Below are 19,944 nucleotides of genomic sequence, written 5' to 3' on the forward strand. Positions count from 1 at the left end.
GTCTTATTCCCCCATACTTAGGTGATTTTGCGCACAACATTGGTCAACGGGTTGTACTGAATCACGCGATCGTGTATGATGAGGCAGTACACTGTGGTATTCGGCGGCACGTTCTCCTTACACTCGAATTCCAATCTCACATCCACGGTTGCGCTTTTGACCGATTCGTTTTGTCGAGAGCAATCGATGATCACGAACGGACCGTTACGTAAAAATTGCGTGACGGTGAGACTCGGCTCACCGTATCCGTAATAATTTTTGCAGAAACGTTGATACATGTCGTACAAAATCGACCATCTGTTTTTATCGAAATCCAGATTCATATCGTCGTACGGATAACATTCCGAGTTCAGATAGAGTTGGTCAATTTGCAGTCGTCGAATCGACTCGTATCCTCGGACATGACGTTCTTCCGACCTGTCTGCAGAACGAAAACAACGTATCGCGGCTTCTCCAGCTGAGTCGCGGTCTTAATGGACCACGAATGTTTGGTTGTACGCTGCAATAGCGGAAATTCGTACAGATCCCACGAGCGAAAACCCATACTGAGGTATTGTCCGCTTTCCAAGGCGCGCAGCATCAATAACTTGTTAATCTCGTTCAATACGACGTGCGGCATTCGCCATTGTATCTTGAATATGTCGATCACAGGCTCCAACACCAAATTTCTAATCAGGCAATTGTTGTCGTTGCGCGATCGTATTAAGATCAATTCGTGACGAGCGTTAATCACCACGCGCCTGTAATCCTCGCAAAATCTTAATTACATGTAGAGCGGTACGCAAAAATTTAAGTATCCATTCGTGTTAGTAGGCGAATCCCAGCCGGCGTTTCTCATAATCACGGTTCTATCGGATGATATCGTTACATAGTTCTTGAGTGTGCTGGTTATTCCCACATTTCTGCTACGATCAATCTCCACACCGTCGAGTTTGTATCGAATCTCATCGAACATGAACGCGACGCAATTATTTCCCAGTACAACATCAAACCCTTCAGCTGGTTTGTTTATCTTTAGTTTTCCCTCGATGTATAGAAAACTCTCATACGGCAATACAGTATACAGATTCTGTTGTTGTATGGGTATTCGTATCTCATCGCTGTGCTCAAACGTCGTATTGGCGTAAGGATTGTACGTGTAAGTCTCGATCTTGACGATACGATCGTCAAAGACCGGCTCGCCTTCGATGTTAAAGATATCGGTCATGTTTTCTCAGATATTTTGCACCGCGAATCCCAAAGATTGCAAAAATTCAACGTTTGACGCCTTGAGTTTCTTTTTCTTGGCGCAACCGGATAATCGAATATTAGCGAATGTTGACGTTGTTGTTGTTGTTGTCGCGTTATCTCTCGCGTCTTTCGCTCCGCTCAACACAAGCATCTCATGTATCGCGCGCTAATTTTGTCGCCGTCGTACGTGCAATCTGATGGTGATCTCTTCTCCTCGAAAATCGAGCAATCGTCCGTCTTGATCCGCAACGCGTATCGTTAGATCCGTAATGCTCCGCGCGATGATCGGCAAGTAAATAATCTGCGCCGGCGTTTCCGATATCTTATATCCTGGCGGCACGCTCGGTGAAAATTCATGTATCGTATGAACGCGTTTGCCATTGCTGTACGCACCAGCGGTCACGTTTCACTCTACGCGGATAATGTTTACGTTGATGATATTAATCGGTATGTCCGATTGGTGCCATTGTCCCGGCTGCAATATACGCTTCGACGAGAATCCCAGCAGCGATCCAATGTTGTTGGGTTTGTTAAAGTTTATCAACGGTGCTAGATCGTCGATGTGCGTTCGTTACCACGGTTGATTGTAATGTTCGTAACAGCGCCGATATTGTTGAACCTCTAAATCCGCTTTTATATGTTCCGGAAGCTTATCCCACAGGTAGTGGACGTGATCGCCGCACATTCGCAGCAGAACAACTTTCGGCACAAATTGTAACTGTTTGGCGCTCAAATCGCAAATATCGGAAGGTCTCGACAGTAGGACGAACATTTTCGTTACTGAGCGATTCGCGGTTCCGCGCACCTATAAATAGGCGTTCGATCCAGCGTTCCTCAGTCGATAGTGTGAAAATGAGATTCGTGCGACAACTTTTGGCGATACGCGTGACGAATTGCGACGACAGATTACGATCGATGGGGGACAACGCGGAGATGCGCAAGTATGGTACGATGCTACCGACTACTATACGCGCGATCGTTTGCGGCCCCTCAAATTGCGGTAAAACCAACGTTTTGATAAGCCTGTTGGAAAGTCCGCACGGTGTACGTTTCGAAAACGTGTAATAATAAATGTAATAAGTGTAAAAATAAATATCGATATCTGGAGAATTTACTAACATTGATCGACGAAATCGGCTATTTCACGTTCTCCAACAACAGTGACGTCATTCCGCTCAGTGAGGCACGTCCAAACTCGATTTTCGTGTTCGATGACGTGGCATGCGATAAGCAAAATGCGGTGAGAGAGTACTTTTCAATGGGCCGGCCTCAAGCGTCGACTGCTTTTATCTCTGTCAGACGTACGCGAGAATACCTAAACATCTGATACGTGACAACGCGAACCTGCTGATCCTGTTCAAACAGGATGGTACCAACCTGAAACACGTGTACAACGATCACGTGAATACCGACATGCCGTACGATGAATTTTGCGCGTTGTGTCGCGATTGTTGGCAGTACAAGTACGGATTCGTAGTGATAGACAAGGACAGCTCGCTCAACGATGGTCGATACAGAAAAGGATTTAACGTGTTCGCGAAACCGCAAAACGATTAGTCGTTGCCAATACTTCATCGGAGGTGAAATGTAAGAGAGAGAGATTGACATTTTTGCTTTTCCGCGATGGTTGTGATCGATAAGAGCGAGGATATTCGCGAGCGCGAGAAGATTGCGAGGGCAATTGTAAAAACTAGCGAATCGATTTGCAAGAAATATCGTGCTTTGAAGACCGGTAAGATCGAGGAGGATATCGTGTTGGATAGGCGCTTTAGACCTCTCATCGAGCCGCTACGAAAGATCGTTGACAACTCTAGCTCGATCGCGGTGAAGAACGAGCCAGGGAGTAACACCGACGCGGGGATCGAAACGTTATCCATCCCGAAGCGCGAGAAAGATGATGCGACACCGCAAAAGAAAAAACGATCCAACGTCAGGTCGGATCGCTCACCAGCACCGCATAAATCGAAATGATCGGACCCTCTACTGGATGTACCGCCGATAAACTCTACACCGTCCGCGTCAATGAAAACCGTACAACTTACGATGTCCGAATTACTCGCAAACGAGGATGTTTTCGAAACCACGGATGATTCGCTCGTGACATCCGTCCGAAATCAGTTGCAAACACTGGAAAGTCGAGACACGTTGCGAGATCAGTTAGGTCCGCTGGGTCGGAGATACGTCTGGCCTGTCCTGAGCAGCGATCGAGAGAGCGGTATTGACACCGTGTACGGTGTTTATTTCGACAACGATGGAATGATGTTCGGTAATAAACGTTTTGACGTGGACAACGCGGATAACATAATTATCGACGGCGTACGATACGTCGGCACACCTGGTCTTTACGAGTTGATCTTCAAAAAAGTCCCCGATGACGTCATCTATACGGAGGATGACAAGCAAACGTACAAGAGTATGCTGTTGACGACGAACGCGCATAAACGCAATCACGATGCGCAGGGTCGATTAATGGGCAACAGGGGATACAAGTACAAAGAAATAATCGCAAAGTTGATACCGATCGAACCGAAAAAAACAAAATCTGGAAAGGGATTATTCGCGCTTCGCGCGATGACGCTAACCGACAACAAGATCGACTACGTGCACTGGGACGATCCCAACGAGCTGGTGGATCGTTTACGATTGCTCGACACTTCGCACCAAGCGGGCCACAACGACCACGACAACGAGATCCTATCGATCATCGAGGAACTTCGCGAAGTCGGTATTATTATAAATTAAGCGGTATCTCGACAAAACTAATCAATCGATCGACCGACGTCTCTCGCATCGATGATGCGCATCAACAAATTTGGAATATCCGAGCAGAGCAAAGACGCGACGAATGCCATTTCGTATCGTCGATGGAACGGATTAATGAGAAATTTCATGCGCGATAACGCTCTGTGTCCCACCATTACGGACTTTGACGCGAGGTCGCTCAAGATTCATCGTGTGGCGCAACCTGTGGCTGATACCGACGCCATCAACAAACTGTACGTGGATCAGTGCGTTAAAACGTTGAGAAATCAATTGAAAGAGTTAGACGAGAAGCTTGCAGCGTTAGAGAAAGACGTGCGAGCGTTACAGATTGTGGTAAACGAGCTTCGGCGTGCGAATATCGCTAGATTAGAAACGTCAACGAAACGTCAACGAAACGATGACGAAACGTTAACAAAACGTCAACAAACGCTAACGAAACGTCAACGAACGACAACAAAACGACGACAAAACGTCAATGAAACGTCAACGAACGACGACGAAACGTCAACGAAACGTCAACGAAACGTCAACGAAACGTCAACGAAACGTCAACGAACGACGACGAAACGTCAACGAAACGATGACGAAACGTTAACAAAACGTCAACAAACGCTAACGAAACGTCAACGAACGACAACAAAACGACGACGAAACGTCAATGAAACGTCAACGAACGACGACGAAACGTCAACGAAACGTCAACGAACGACAATGGACGATAACAAACGGTTCACGGACAGCTACGGACGGTTCACGAATGGCTACGAACGGTTGAAGGACGGTCGAACGGTTCAGGAACGGTTGTCGGACGGTTATCTACAGTCTCAGGAACGGTTTGGGAACGGCTGCGAACGAATTAGGATCGGTTACCGAACGGGTCAGGAACGGCTACGAACGGCTATCGAACGGCGACGAATGACGGATGACAAAGAACCACTACTGAAAGACAATGAACGGGAATAAACGGTAGAGGGTGTAATGGTCGTCATTAATATACAGAGTGTCCCATAATTCGCGGATCACCCTTTAAGAGAAGATAGAGGGTGTTATTCTAAACAGAAAAATCCTGTAACATTTTTTTCTATAACGCTTAATAAAGGAGTTATTATTGAGTAAAATCTGGCCAATCAGTGCCGACTTTTAGCCGAGCGCACGTCGGTGAGCCGCGCGTTTAGTAGTATGCGGCGGCGCACACTTTACGGCACGGCGCGGGGCTCACTGACGTGTACCCGGCTAAAAGTCGGCGCTGATTGGCCAGACTTTGCTCAATAATAACTCCTTTATTAAGCATTATAAAAAAAATGTTACAGAACTTTTCTGTTCAGAATAACACCCTCTACCTTCTCTTAAAGGGTGATCCGCGAATTATGGGACACCCTGTATATTAATGACGACCATTACTTTAACATATCAGCACGGGAAAGTGCTAATATGTAAAAGAATAAAAAATATATTAATAAGCACACACACACACACACACACACACACACACACACACACACACACACACAGTGAGAAGTACTATTTAATTTCGATATGGGCACTGAAAAGGGCCGATTGATTCCGTAATAGGCACTGAAAAGCGCCGATTGGTTTCGTAATGGTACTGAAAAGTATCGTTTGCGAAGCGAGGAAGTTCCTGAGAACAATCTAATATTTTAAAAATGGGCACTGGAAAGTGCTGTTTGTTTTCTTCGCTAGTGATATCCACCGACCGCTTTCGTTTTGGCGCTAAAAGTGCTGAAAGCGTTTAATTGACCAATCAGAACGAAGAAATTTTTGTTCCAATATATTATTAATTGCTCTTTTATTACGATCGTAAAAATTAATAACTGTTCTTTTATTTTGGCGGGCTTTGTTGACGTTCCCGCATTGGGTGAATTACATATCCTACAGCTTGTGGTTGGTCGTAGCTTTATCGATTGTTTCACATCACATCTCTCCAAGCTCCAAGAAAGCATCGATCATTCTGAGTTCAACTACCGCGAGTTAAGTGTGGTGAACGAAGGAAAAAGTGAGATTTGATCACAGAGGCTATTTGTTGGCAAGGATACAGCGCTTGCAGCTTCAAATACTGTCCAGAGCAGAAGTAACTATGAAATAGATTAATTTAAAATTATCTACCTCGCGGAAATCGCTGCACAGATTATCTGTAAGATAGCAAAGTAGGGTTATGTCCGAGATTAGAAATAATTTACGGTTACAACTTTGTCCAAAAGTTGCTGCTGCTGCTGCTAATAATAATAAATCGAATATTTCCAGTTTGTTTATTGTAGAATGTAGTTCGTCTCCAGAATGTCCGTCTTTTGTTACAAATGATATTTGCAATATTAGAGATAATATGCATACAGAAAGCGATGAATCGTCTTTTTCTTCTTGTTCTTCTATCTCTGATGCCAGTGATGCAGCATCATCATTTTTCAATTTCACTACACAAACAGAACCATCTTTTCGCGAGCGCTTAACATCTTGTTTTGTAGATAATTGTGGCGGCCTACGGCAACCACAAAATAACGGCAGCGCGATATTCGCGAAATATTAGCGTTTCTCGCAAGCGCTCGCCCATCCGCGCCTAGTGCGGGGACGCCGCTAGTCGGCGCAAGGCGCTCGGGCCAATATGGAAGTGGAAAGCAGTCCGGCGCGCATATAGCGCGTCCGCGCGTAGTTACGGGCGGCACCGATAGGCGGCGCAGGGCGCCCGGGCCAACCTGGAAGTAGAAAGCCGCTCGGCCAGAATATAGGTCAGACCCCCTGCGGTGAAAAGACGAAGAAAGTTCTTGGCGCCAGACGCCTCACTTTCAAGCGCAAGTCGCTAAAAACGTTGGAGAAAGAGGCAGAAGAAAGCGCTAGGCGCTAGCTCTCGACAGTAAAGGAAGTACTCGGCGCTAGACACCGGACTTACGACACATCACCACGTCTCGCAAACAGGACGGGGCATCCTCGACTCAACCATCAGAGGTTGAGATTATCTCACGGCGCAAGACTCGCCCAGCGCCGCTACATCTCACCTCGGCTAAGCGGAGGAAAGTCGGCGCCTAGTCGCCTCCATCAACAGGCGCTCGGTCACCTCCAGCCTCAGGCGCTCGGTCACCTCCAGCCTCAGGCGCTCGGTCGCTAAGAACCCACGGCGCCTAGTCGCATCCAGCAACTTGCGCTCGGTCGTCAAGGACAACCGCACAATTGCTGAAACCACCAGGACCTCAGTCGCTGCATCCTCTGGGCACTATTGACCTAACACTCGGCGCCAGTCCGCCATACACCAGGGACGAATAACCGGCTCCAGGAGACCCGCTACAGCTGTCCAAGCAGATTCACCTCCCGGGCAGCTCTGGGAAGAAAAGGAAGGACACTAAGGCCTGGCTGCAAGAACTGTTCGGCACTAGCCCGCCAAAGGCTAGCCCCGGGCGTACCGGTTCAGGAATTAGGAGGGATCGACCGGTCACTCCTGACATCGGACGGCCACGGAGTACCACGCCTCCGACCCCGTGGTACCCTTCTCCGCTCATTTCGCCGTTACGAAGGACGCCACGAAAGGAGAACATTGCCACGCAGACGAGCCCACGAAAAATCTACGTCGACACGGCGACGCAAACCAAGAAGCGGGGAGGACGGGCACGTAAAGTGCTACTAAACAACAATAGTCAAACGTGCAATCGCAATGATAGTAAAGAAAATCGTTTAAGCAAATGTAAGACGGGAACGGAGAGAACAAAATAAATTATATTTATAATGATAAAAACATTCATTTCTCTACCTACAACCTTGGGATACGAACTGCGTAAAACAAACTAGCATAGAAACTACGCGTACCACACGCAGTGACCCATAATAATAATCTAACACATGCTCAAGGAAATAATATACTATTCCTTCTTCGTACACATTCTTGCTTTTATGATTTGCCGAAAGATGTTAGAACATTATTACATACACCACGAAATTGTATTGCTGTGTCTATTGTGGAACCAGGCAAATATATTCATTTCGATCTTGAATCAAGTATTATTCGATGCCTTATGTGTGTTTCATCTTTATCTATTGTTGATCAATTGGAAACAGATTTTAATACAGATGGATGTGCTTTAGATAAATCAGGTTCCATTTATATTTGGCCAATTCAATATAGGATTGCAAATATGCAGCATACAAAACCGATAATAGCAGGAATCTATAAGGGTACGTAGAAGCCATATGATCCTAATAAATTCTTTACAGATATTGAGAGAATAATGTTCAATGGTGGAATAAATCTTCATGGCAATAAAGTGCCCATACGCTTAAGATGCTTCATAGCTGATGCACCAGCTCGTGCATTTATCCTGAATCATCGTGGCCATACATCTAGTCAGCCTTGTTTCAAATGCAAAGTTTCTGGTACACGTAGCGAAGCTCGTTATGTCTTCAATGATGATCATCCTCTTCGAACCGATGAGGAATATATAAGGTGTGTGGATGGGGATCATCATAAAGAAGGTAAGAGTCCATTGTCGATGGTTTCGATAGGTATGGTTTCACAAGTGCCTTTTGAATATATGCACCTTGTATGTCTGGGTGTAATGAAAAAACTTTGATCCGCATGGATATATGGGAAATATTCACGATTGTCAAAATTGTCTGGCCGATCCATTTCTATTATGTGTACGACACTAAACACTCTTAAAGAATATTACCCTTCGGATTTTTCAAGACGGCCTAGATCCTCGATGCTCTAAATATAAAGCCACAGAGTTTTGTCAGTTTTTACTCTATACAGGTATAGTTGTAACATATGGTATTTTAGACGATCAACTATACAAGCACTTTTTATTCTTACACGTAGTTATAAGAATTTTGGTTTCAAATTCACCATCAAAATTGCAACTACGGTTTGCAGAGCTTGCGCTGCAAAAATTTGTTCAACAAAGTAAAAATCTTTACGGTTCAACTTTTAATAGTTATAATGTACATGGTCTTCTTCATCTCACTAACGATGTGAGATATCTTGGTAAATTAGATTCTTTTTCTGCTTTTCCGAAAATAACATGACAATTTTTAGAAAATATTGCAGAAAGCCAAGATTACCTCTTCAGCAATTCTTCAATAGAATGGCAGAGATAGAAATTCACGGAACGAATCAGAATCGTGACAATGATTCTTCTATTCACGTATCTGTGCAGCATGTAAATAACAATTATTCTCGTAAGATCATATTCGATGGAATATCATTAAGTGTAGATATGCGTGATAATTGCTGTCTCTTACATGATGGATCGGTTTGCATTGTTTTTGAAATTGTTAAGAACAATAATTCGTATCTTTTGGAAGTTAAAAAATTTTTGCAGATTAATGATTTTTATGATATTGGCATTTTGTCTTCTGTTCTCCAAGTATATAAATGTTTTATGTTGAGCAACGAGGTTTTCCGTATCCATCTACAAAAAGTCCGTACTAAATGTTACAGAATGCCTCTTTGGAATCCGACATATGATAACAATAGTGATGAAGAAAATCACTCGGAAGCATCTCAATACATAGTTGCTGCTATTATACATAACGAGAAATTGTAGTATACTATATATTGCTACGTTCTTATATATAATTGTTGTAAAAATTTAAAGTTTTTTGGTTTTTATATTTATAAGAATTCGAGAGAGCATGATATATTATTCTTTTTCTTTTCTACACATCTTCTGTGTTTTACAATTATTATTTTGTATTTTATCTTCTGTCTCAGTTTTCCTTGCATTCCATTCTTCGGAACAGCCTACATATATATTTGCTATCGCATATTAATTAGTAATTTTCATATTCTATTTCTCTTTTATTTTTGTGTGTGACAGCTTTGTCTTTCTTCTGCGCGCATTTATATTTCAAATTATAATCTTTTCATAATAGACAGGTAGAAAAATGCTTCTATTGTTATTTTATTATATCTGTAATATTACATCATGTACACACACATATACTTTTCTAATATTCATTCTTTTGTTTATAGGAAAATGTCGGAACGGCCGAAGCGCATTGTATTGAAACCATTGCGTTACCAGATGACATCATCGGACGAGGCTCCAAAGCGTAGAAAAACACTAGAGAACAACGCGAATGAAAATATCGATCAGGACATCGGCAAGCTGAGGACACTTTTAGAAGAGCAACATTCTTCGATGGATGAATCAAATAATTCAAATGATCTTTACAACGTTTATACGCCTAAAACAAATACGCATACACAAAACATCCCATTACATACAAATGTTCCATCATACTTATCTCCTCAAAATAGTTTTTCACAATCACGCACACATACATATCCCACACATTATCCCACATCCAATCATACAGTGATTGATAACATTGCGCACTCAAGTAATACAGGTATTAATAAGTTTCAGGAAAAGTATGGCATTACATCAGACATCAGAGATTCTTATCAGCTACCAACTCTGCGAGCTCTACAGATATCTCTATATTTGTTCTATATTTGCTCTATAATTGTAAATTTTTTCGCGAGAACCTTTCTCATGATTTCCCGGGAAAACTTTCATAAGACTTGTTGTAAGAGCAAATGCTTCATCACCAATGAAAAAATAGGAAATGTCTTTATTTCTCTCCGGCAATCGTTGAAGTTTCGGTAAATTTAAGCTTTCTTGTTGTAATTTTTTATATAATGCACAATTTTGAAAAACTCCACTATCTGAAATTCTGTCCTGACATCCAATATCCACGAATATAAAATTATAATTAGCGTCTACTATAGCAAATAAAACAATGCTAAAAGTAGACTTATAATTAAAATAATCACTACCATTACAATGAAGGGCTTGCAAAACCACATGCTTTTCGTCCAATGCTCCTAAGCAATGGGGAAAGTTCCACAATTCTTCGAACTGTTCCGCAATCATCAACCAATCATCTTGTGTTGTTGGGATCTGAAATAATATACAAAATAAATAACTATATCTATTTAATAGCTTAATTTCTAAATAGCTATTTCTATTTTGTAAATTTATTTTATTTTGCAGATAATAACTGAAAATATGGAACATAAACAAAATAATGTATCATCGCACTCTGATAACGTATTATCGCACTCTGAAATTCATGAAGAGAACATGAAATTCATGAAGAGACCAATGTATTACAGCCCATTGAAAATAAAACTCCTTTAAGGAAAAAAAAACATGATTTGCATACAGCTTTTCAACTTTTGACCAAGTGTGCTTCAACTGCAAGCAATGATAAATGTGACGACTTTGGGAATATAGTAGCCAAAAAACTACGACTTTATCCAAATAGAATTCGAAGTGCTATGCAAAATGATATTATGAATATTTTTTTAAAGGCAGATACCGGATTTTATAATCATATATTTTCAAAATCTTTCCAATCTTTACAAAATTATGCAGCATGTATCCCACCTTAATTGAACTAATCTCATTCTGGCTTTCCTTCTCAGACACAAGTGTAGCAACAACAAGTGTACAACCTTACTCCACTTCTAATCAATGTATCAATACTCAAAATGTTTCACATCGTAGTACATCAATATCTGTTTATAGCACTTCAACAGAAGATTTGTCCAATGAAGAGATTTCATTCCAATGTCTCTAATTTATCATTATATATTCAGCAATATTACATTTTAATCTAATTATATCTCTTTTGTTTTATATTTAACAATTCTTATCAAACATACCCAGACAGCACAAAACATCCTCAGGATCATCCTGAATATGTCCAGGACGGTTCAGGACATTTGTAGGATGTTTTAAGATATTATTATAAATATATTTATAAAAGTTTAATATGCATACATAATTATTTTTAGTTGTGTCGGCTATTTTATATAATTTAGAAATCTTAAGTATTATAATAAGTATTAATGTCCTATAAATGTCCACTGGATAACCCCTGGATGTCTGTAGGATATATCTACCCTGTCTATTATATTGGATGTTTTTTGGATTTCCAGAGGACATATACATGTGCAATTAATTGTTAACGTTAATTTCGTTTAATATTAATAATTGAATTTGATGCGCATATTTTCATATATCCACAATTATTATTTATTTAATATTTCATGAGAAATGTTACTGTTCGCAACATTCCAAAAACTTTACAAACAATAATATTTAACCGCTAGTTCGTTTGTTTACCGCTATGCGACACGCGAACTCGTATTTGAGATTTGGTCATGAGAATTATATAAAGCTTGCAAAGAGCAACTGACAGGAAATTACAAATGTAATTATTTTTTATCAGTTCAATTTTTGATGCAATCCCAACATAGGGAATTCAGATATTGGATTGTTTAGAAAATATTACACAACTCAAACCCGGGAGCCAAACCTAAAATATTCATGTACAGCACGAAAGCCTCAAATATTAAAGAACGGTGAACTATTTTTAATATTAGATTTTTAATATTGGCAGTAAATAACAAAACATAATTTTAATTTATATTTAAATTTTAAAATTTGCTCCTTGAAACATACGAAAAATATCCCTAACATATCCTATAAAAATCCTTAGGACGTTCCACAGGATCTCCCTGGATTCTCCAGAGGTTAATATACGGCTATCATTTACTCTTCCTCAGGACATCCAGAGGAGATCTGAGGATTACAATGGGATATCCTGAGGATATCCTACATGTATGTCCTGGATGCCCTTTGGACGTCCTAAGGACATCCTTGTGCTGTCTGGGTATTATGCTAAAATATTAGGTTCTTATATGTCCAAGGTTGTATTTTAATTTAATTTAGTTTCATGTGCAATATTTAACATTATTATGTTTTGATGTATTTATTTTATTATATTTATAATATTTATTATTAATGTTATATATAGTATACAGTTACATGTCTAAAACAGCGCATTTTTGTTTTTTAACATAAGATGTATAGAGTATATAATAGCACTAATATAGGACATATAAAAGATATTGTATAATTTTACTTTATAATATAAGTTTAACAATCTAATACTGTGACTAGTAATACTAGTAACTATTTCATTTTTTTTATTTTTTATTTTTAAACAAATGTAATATTATTACTTTTACTTTCTACATGTCTAAAGCAATGTGTCGATAATTTTCAACATTTACAAAAAAATGAATAAAAATGCATATTCTTACCTTTACGTTTTCTTGTAATACTTCAATTAAAGCTTGGCATATTTCTGGTATAATATTGGTCATAGTCTGTTTCGAAATTTTAAATAGATATTGCAGGCTGGTATACGATTCACCACTCGCAAAAAAACGCAATGTCAAGACAAGTTTATCTTGTACGCTGATAGCTTTTCTCATATACGTACCTCTTTTAAAAATTATAGGACTGATCTTTAAAATGTATTCAAAGTTTGTTGAAGACATTCTAATAAAATTCTTATACATTCCACTAATTTCTTGAAATTTTAGATCGGTGAGCAAATTATTACTACTGTACTGTTCTCTTTTTGAATATAACATCGTTTGCTACTATCTTCTTTCTTTTTTTCTTTTTAATTTTATGATAAATATAAATATATGCTGCTGCAGCTACGACACTTCTGTCCATTTTGAGTGTTATCTCACGACTGCCACGAACATTGTAATGGGACGCAAGAATGTTCTTGTTCGCGACGACGTTCAATTCGGGTGACAATTACGCGTAACATCACCCCTATCCGATCTTGTTTACGATTATGTTGCAGTTATGATGTTTTGTTGCAAGAGTGTACGAGCCTTAAGATTGCGTGAAGCTGAAGACCGGAGAATAAGTGCGTAAGTGCAAGAATACGTAGGTAAGTGATTGAGTGTCCCTTCAAATCCTCTTTTTATATCTCTCTTTTCGGGATGTATTCTAATTCTAAGAGTGGGAATCTTCCAAAAATTTCAACGAATTGGAATTGCGCAGAAGTAGGAATTCCTCATCTTAACGAATTAAAAATTGTGCTAGTGTCCTCATTAGGCGGGGTGTTTCTCTTACTTTTCGAATTTTCAACCGTGGTGATCGTCAATTGGTAATTTCGATATCAGTTCAGAATCCCTTGAGCATTAGATTTCTCTTGATTTGATTAGGAAAGGTCTTATTTCCTTATGATTATTTTTATCAATATTAACGCAGCTGTATTTACTAAATATTTTGTTATAGAAATTTCATCCCCAGATAGCAAAATGCTAGCAGCATGCGCGCAGATTGGCAGCAAATTTAATCAGAATTCCATGCCAAAACCATAGCCATCTGTGACCACATTAAGCTCAGGTTTTGTCGACAGAGCCTGCTGACAGGCAATGTGAGCAGATTGGCAGCAGAAATCATGCAGAGCCTGCGCGCAATCTGACGGATTGACAGCAGAAATCGAGCAATTTCTAGATATTTATATAAAATGGTACATTTAAATGGATTTAAACATTTAAAGGGTCTCGAGTCCAAGTAGCAAAATGACAGTAAATTTTGGTCACAAAATAACCAATTAGAGTTAATCCTAAAGTTAGATCTCATAAGATTCAAAAATGACGTCAATAGTTGATATGTCACATTCACGGGATGTCATTTTCTGACGTTTGTATTAATAACATAAATTTATAATATTAATAATATGTATTAATGTAATATATATATGAAAATTTGAATAATTAATTTATGAAATTAAATCAAAATTAAAATATTTTATTTATATGGAAGTTAATTTCTATTTTATATCTTAAATAGATATAATAACGAACGATTTTCACTTATTTGGATAATTTCTTTCCAAATAAGTGAAAATCGGATATTTATCTGTTTGATTTTCTAAAAATCAGTTCAATATCTGAATTCCCGGTACGGGAGTCGTGTCAGAAATTAAATTGATAGAAATAATTACGATGTTATTAGCCGCATTTTGCATTATATACGCTCGTGACAAGAATTTGAATACGGATATAGAAAGTGAATAGTGCGCTAATACTATTTCAATAAATTATATGAATGCTAAAAGCTGCAGATTCTGTTTGATTTCTACTGCCGATTTGCCATCAGATTGCGCGCGCGCAGATCTTGCTCGATTTCTGCCGACAATCTGATGTCAAGTCATGTTAGCAGATCCTGCTCGATTTCTGCTATCAATTTGACATCAAATTGCGTTGTGCAGATCCTGCTCGGTTTCTGCTGGCTATCTGCTATAATAATTCTATGCAAATCCTGCTCGGTTTCTGCTACTGATCTGCTGTCAAATTATGTCAACAGGTTTTGTAACATTTCTGCTGACATTCTGCTATCATTATCTGATATAACAGACTTTGTATACAATCTGGAATCTTTCTGCTGACAAAAATTTGTAGCAGACATTTGGCAAAATCTGTTCGAACAGACTTGGCTATCTGGGATCATTATTGATTTAGTTGTACTGGTCAGATATTTCGTTAGAAGGAATTTTATTATCTTTTTGGTATAGATTTATTCTTCCGCCAGAAAATTCTATTGCAAGGTTATCTACTGATTTTTATTTATCTTTAGGCGACCAGCGCGGTTTCGTCACCGGTCTCTCGCGTTTTTCTCACGGTTACTTATAGATATAGATATTGAGAAGTAACTAAACGTTTAAAGAAATGTGTGGCGCAAGATGCTCTATTTACCAAACGATTCATTTTTATCACCGATCGACTATCGTTGCTGCAACTTCGCGGAAGGAAGGAATCGTGGAGGCCAGGACGTAACAGTTAAATAATTAAATTTTTCAAAAGTTTGTCAAAAAATGCTGAAGAAAAAAATTGTAGCACAATTTCGTTAACTAGATTTTAATGAGTTTTATCTTTAATTTGCTTTTTTAATGAATGTTCTACGATTTTTTTTTGCCGAGTTATTCACTACTAAAGTAAAATCGATCTATTGACTTCGAGCGTTTATAACTAATGAAAAAATTACTGCACAATAATCATTAAAAAAGTAATTTAAAGAAAAAAGTCGGCACTTTAATTAATTGCGTTTTCAATCAATATCTATTGTTAAAGTGTAATTGTTACTTTAAGATCAAGTAAAAATTGCACTTTTACCCCTTTTCATTTAAATCAATACAAATTAATGAAAAAACTAACATTTTTATAAGCTTTATAATATATATAAGTAAAAAATATTCCAATTACTTTTGCAAACGGCCGAATTATTAAGATTTTTTTCTCTATATCACGAAGTCTTAAAATTCAATTACCGACGGCATTAGTGTTATCCAAAGTGTACTACATTAAAGTTGCATGGTCGAATTTACGCTTCTTGCAACGTGCCTACGTGCGTACGTGCGTGCGTATATACAGGATGTTTCATTTTAATCGCCCGAGACAAATATCTTGAAAAATAAAAAAGATACGGAAAAATATTTCACATAAAAGTCGCGTTGTTTGAAGAGGGCCACATGATGAAAATATGGACTTGACTTTGAGTGATCTTTTCAAGCCCAGGTCAATGTGATCTATGTTTTCTTAAATAGAACTCTCCATTTTTCATTGCATATTTTTGTAGCTTATCTTAAGAGCTTTTCAACTATAATAAAGTATTTTTTAAAACTACATATTTAAAAAAATACATTGAAAAATAATACATTAAAAAAATACATTAAAATTACATACTTAAAAAAATACGTTGTAAATAATTACATACTTTTTCTTAAAAACAATTATTGTTTTATACTAATTGATTTGTCTCATTATTATGTACATAAAAGTATTACGATAAGATTATTGAAAACTAAATATTTTACGAGATGTTTTATTTTTTATATCAAAATATATGTCAGATTAAGATATAAAATAACTCAAAAGTATAATACTTAATGAAAAAATATTTTATTATAGAGTTTTGTAAAAGGCTATAAGAATACGCAATAAAAAATAGAAGTTTCAATTTAAAAAATTCAATGTGACCTTGATATGACCTTAACAATGCCATCCAAGGTCTAATATTCTAGGTTTAATATTCCCATCTCTTTTCCCCCTCAGAACCAAACAATTTTTGTCTAAAAATTTTCCTTCTAAAACTTACAGGTTTTGAGATATTTGCCTGTTAAGATTAAAAAGACTCACCCTGTATATATTGTTGCATCAAAATCGATGTTACTCGAACACGCGCGACACAACCGGCACTCGCGTATCGCGACGTAAATTAAGAACACTTTATTAAAAAGCACAAAAAGAACTTTAATAACAGCTTAGAACATAGAACACTTTCAAGATGTCCGATCACTCTTAAGATGTCCACCGTAGTTTAACAATAACCCTTAATAACGTGTTTGGAGATCATCTCTTAGAAACGGGAACAGCAACTTCAGGATTAATTACCGCAGACGATTCGCAGGGATGAAGTACACAAGGACGGACGTAACACTGCCCCCCCCCCCCTCTTCCTCAAGATTATCGTCCCGACAATCAGTGATCGACGAGTCTATGTTGAACGGGTTGACTGTAGTCCTCTTCTTCCAAAGCGAAGACTCCAGGGTGCCACAATGACTTCTTGCTCTGCCCTGAGCTGCTGTTGCAGTTTTCCGAGCGTCATTATTTGGTCCCAATCACACGCTTCCCAGGAATACACAGGATATTGTCATTGCCTCTTCATTTTCGTCAACTTCAAGACACCAAATCAGTTTCTTGCTCTACCTTGAGCTGCTGCCACAAGTTATCGAACAGTCCCAGTTGACTCCGATAAATCTTCTCACTGCAAAATTTGTTTTCTGTTCCTTGTCCGACTTGTAGAAATATCCCACGCTGCCGTTTCTCAAGAAGGAAGGAAATCTTCGGACAAAAGGGGGACATCTATTATAGACCCGACATCCTCATAAGAGAACTTCTCAAGCCCCTACCTCGGCATTCACCCTAAGACCCGATGGGAAAACCATGGCTCAAAAATCGCGGATGAGGCAGTCTTCGAAAATAAAATTGTGTTTTAATCCAAATCTCGTATGTTTCACACCGCAATTTTTTAACCAAACTTTGCATGTTTCATACCGCATCTTCTTCATTGAACTCCTTAAGAAATAAAAAAAAAATCAAATGAGTAACAAGAAATAAATTAAATTTAAATTGGATGTAAACCAATCTGTCCTATTTAAAAAAAAAACTTTCTTATTTGATTTCAACTCTGCGTAATCCAGATTCTCAATATTATTTATATACTCCAAAATCGCCCATGCTTTCCCTCTCAAACACGATATTAATGCTACATTTTTCGTTGCATTACTCCACTGATTAGTTCGCGTGATCAACTCGTATTGTGAAAAGAACTCCCTCAATGGAACAGTTCCATCAAAAATATCCGGCTTCAATTTATAGCCTAACTTTTTATTAATCGATTCTCGCGCTCCGACTTCCTTACCCGATCTGACTTCCTCAAAACTACTCGCTCTAAAATTACTTCTATTATTGGAATGACTTAGCTGGAAGTTAGCATCCATTTGACGCATCCTTTCCTGCATTCCATGAAGCATCTCATTCTGCTGCTGAAGTTGCGCTTCGAACTCAGCTCGCTCTTTCAGATGCTCCTCGCAAAGCGTTGTATCTCTCGCAGCGCAAACTAAAGAGTTACTCTCTTCAAAGTTAGTCCGGATGTCGCAGCTTGTGCCGTCATGGTATCCTCAGTCATTTCTAACCCTGCGGTACAGAACGGAGAACAGCTCGAAATCTTTTGCGTGTTGACACTTCAGCAGGTAAATCTCGCTATTCAAATGTAGTCATAGCTTGTTGTGCGGTTTCTTATCCCGGACGAGCCCCCAAAATGTTGCGACCGCGGATCGAAATCGATATTACTCGAACACGCGCGACACAACCAGCACTCGCGTACCGCGACGTAAATAAGAAACACTTTATTAAAAAGAACAAGAGGAACTTTAATAACAGCTTAGGATACAGAACACTCTCAACATGTCCAATCACTCTCAAGATGTCCGCCGTTGTTTAACAATAACCCTTAGTAACGTGTTTGGAGATCATCTCTTAGAAACGGGAACAGCAACTTCAAGATTAACTATCGTAGACGACTCGCAGGGATGAAGTACACAGAAACGGACGTAACAATATACATATATCAATATACATATATATTTTAATATATTAAAAAAATAAAAACTTCTATTTTTAGCAGTTTAGAATAGCAGTTTTCACTTATAAAAAATATAAAAGAATAAAATTACATCACTTTATGATATTATTGTGCGATACACAACTTTACTGCGCATAGCGCGTAATAACTTCAAGTAATAAAATATAATAAAGATTTAATTATTTTGTACATTGTTTTCTAACAACCTGGCGTTGCTATGTGGAATTATTTTCATATACTTGCATTTTAATATTTTGTTACAATAGAAGATATTAATAATAATTCTTTATAAAAATCAGTCAAAATATTATTCTCATAAATGTTAAGTTTTTTTTTGCATTAAATTTACTTTTAATTATTTTAATTGTATTATAATATTGATACTTATATTACATGTGAAGAAATTCACTTTGTTGGTTCTATAATTATATTAACGTACGTGGGCACAAATACTTGAGTTAATGCAAATCATACTATACAATAATAAAATATGTTTAATAAAATATGTTTAATAAAATATGTTTAATATTTTTTTGAAATATAATAATATATAAAAATTAAGTTTTATAATATGCGTAGTTTCAATTCAATTAGCGTAGTTTTTTGGTATTATTACTTTTGCAGGAAAAGTAATAAAGGTTAACTAATAAAATATGCAGTAAAGTAATATTTTCTGTAGAATAATTTTTTTCTTTTTTTGAGCGAACACGTGAACTTTTTTTTTTAAATTTATGTCAAGATAAGCGCCTCCGCCGATCAAAATTTTGGAACTTTTCATTTTCAAAATGGCAATATACACGGGAGAAAAAAATTTATCCACTATTCATACCATACCATATTTTAAATTGAGCATATTTAATTTGGGCGCCCGATTTTATTCATTACTGTTTTGCACTATATCTCTTCCCATACAGCA

The 19,944-nt window shown here is 38.1% G+C and overlaps 1 protein-coding gene and 1 pseudogene across 1 annotated transcript; one reads left to right on the forward strand and one right to left on the reverse strand.

Annotated features, from left to right (window-relative positions):
* Positions 1-349: 349 nt before the first annotated feature.
* LOC138934334 (uncharacterized) lies at positions 350-1,207 on the reverse strand. Its single transcript, XM_070297958.1, has 2 exons — positions 768-1,207; positions 350-668 (listed from the first exon to the last, which is right to left on the reverse strand). The coding sequence occupies exons 1-2, from the start codon at positions 1,205-1,207 to the stop codon at positions 350-352; spliced, it is 759 nt and encodes a 252-aa protein (XP_070154059.1).
* A 4,387-nt stretch (positions 1,208-5,594) lies between these two features.
* On the forward strand, positions 5,595-10,245 carry LOC138934070 (uncharacterized; annotated as a pseudogene).
* The last annotated feature ends 9,699 nt before the right edge of the window (positions 10,246-19,944 follow it).

The sequence above is a fragment of the Polyergus mexicanus genome, unplaced genomic scaffold (assembly GCF_030449975.1).
Source record: "Polyergus mexicanus isolate NDT 795.1 unplaced genomic scaffold, iyPolMexi1.0 SCAF_6, whole genome shotgun sequence".
Lineage (NCBI taxonomy): Eukaryota > Metazoa > Arthropoda > Insecta > Hymenoptera > Formicidae > Polyergus > Polyergus mexicanus.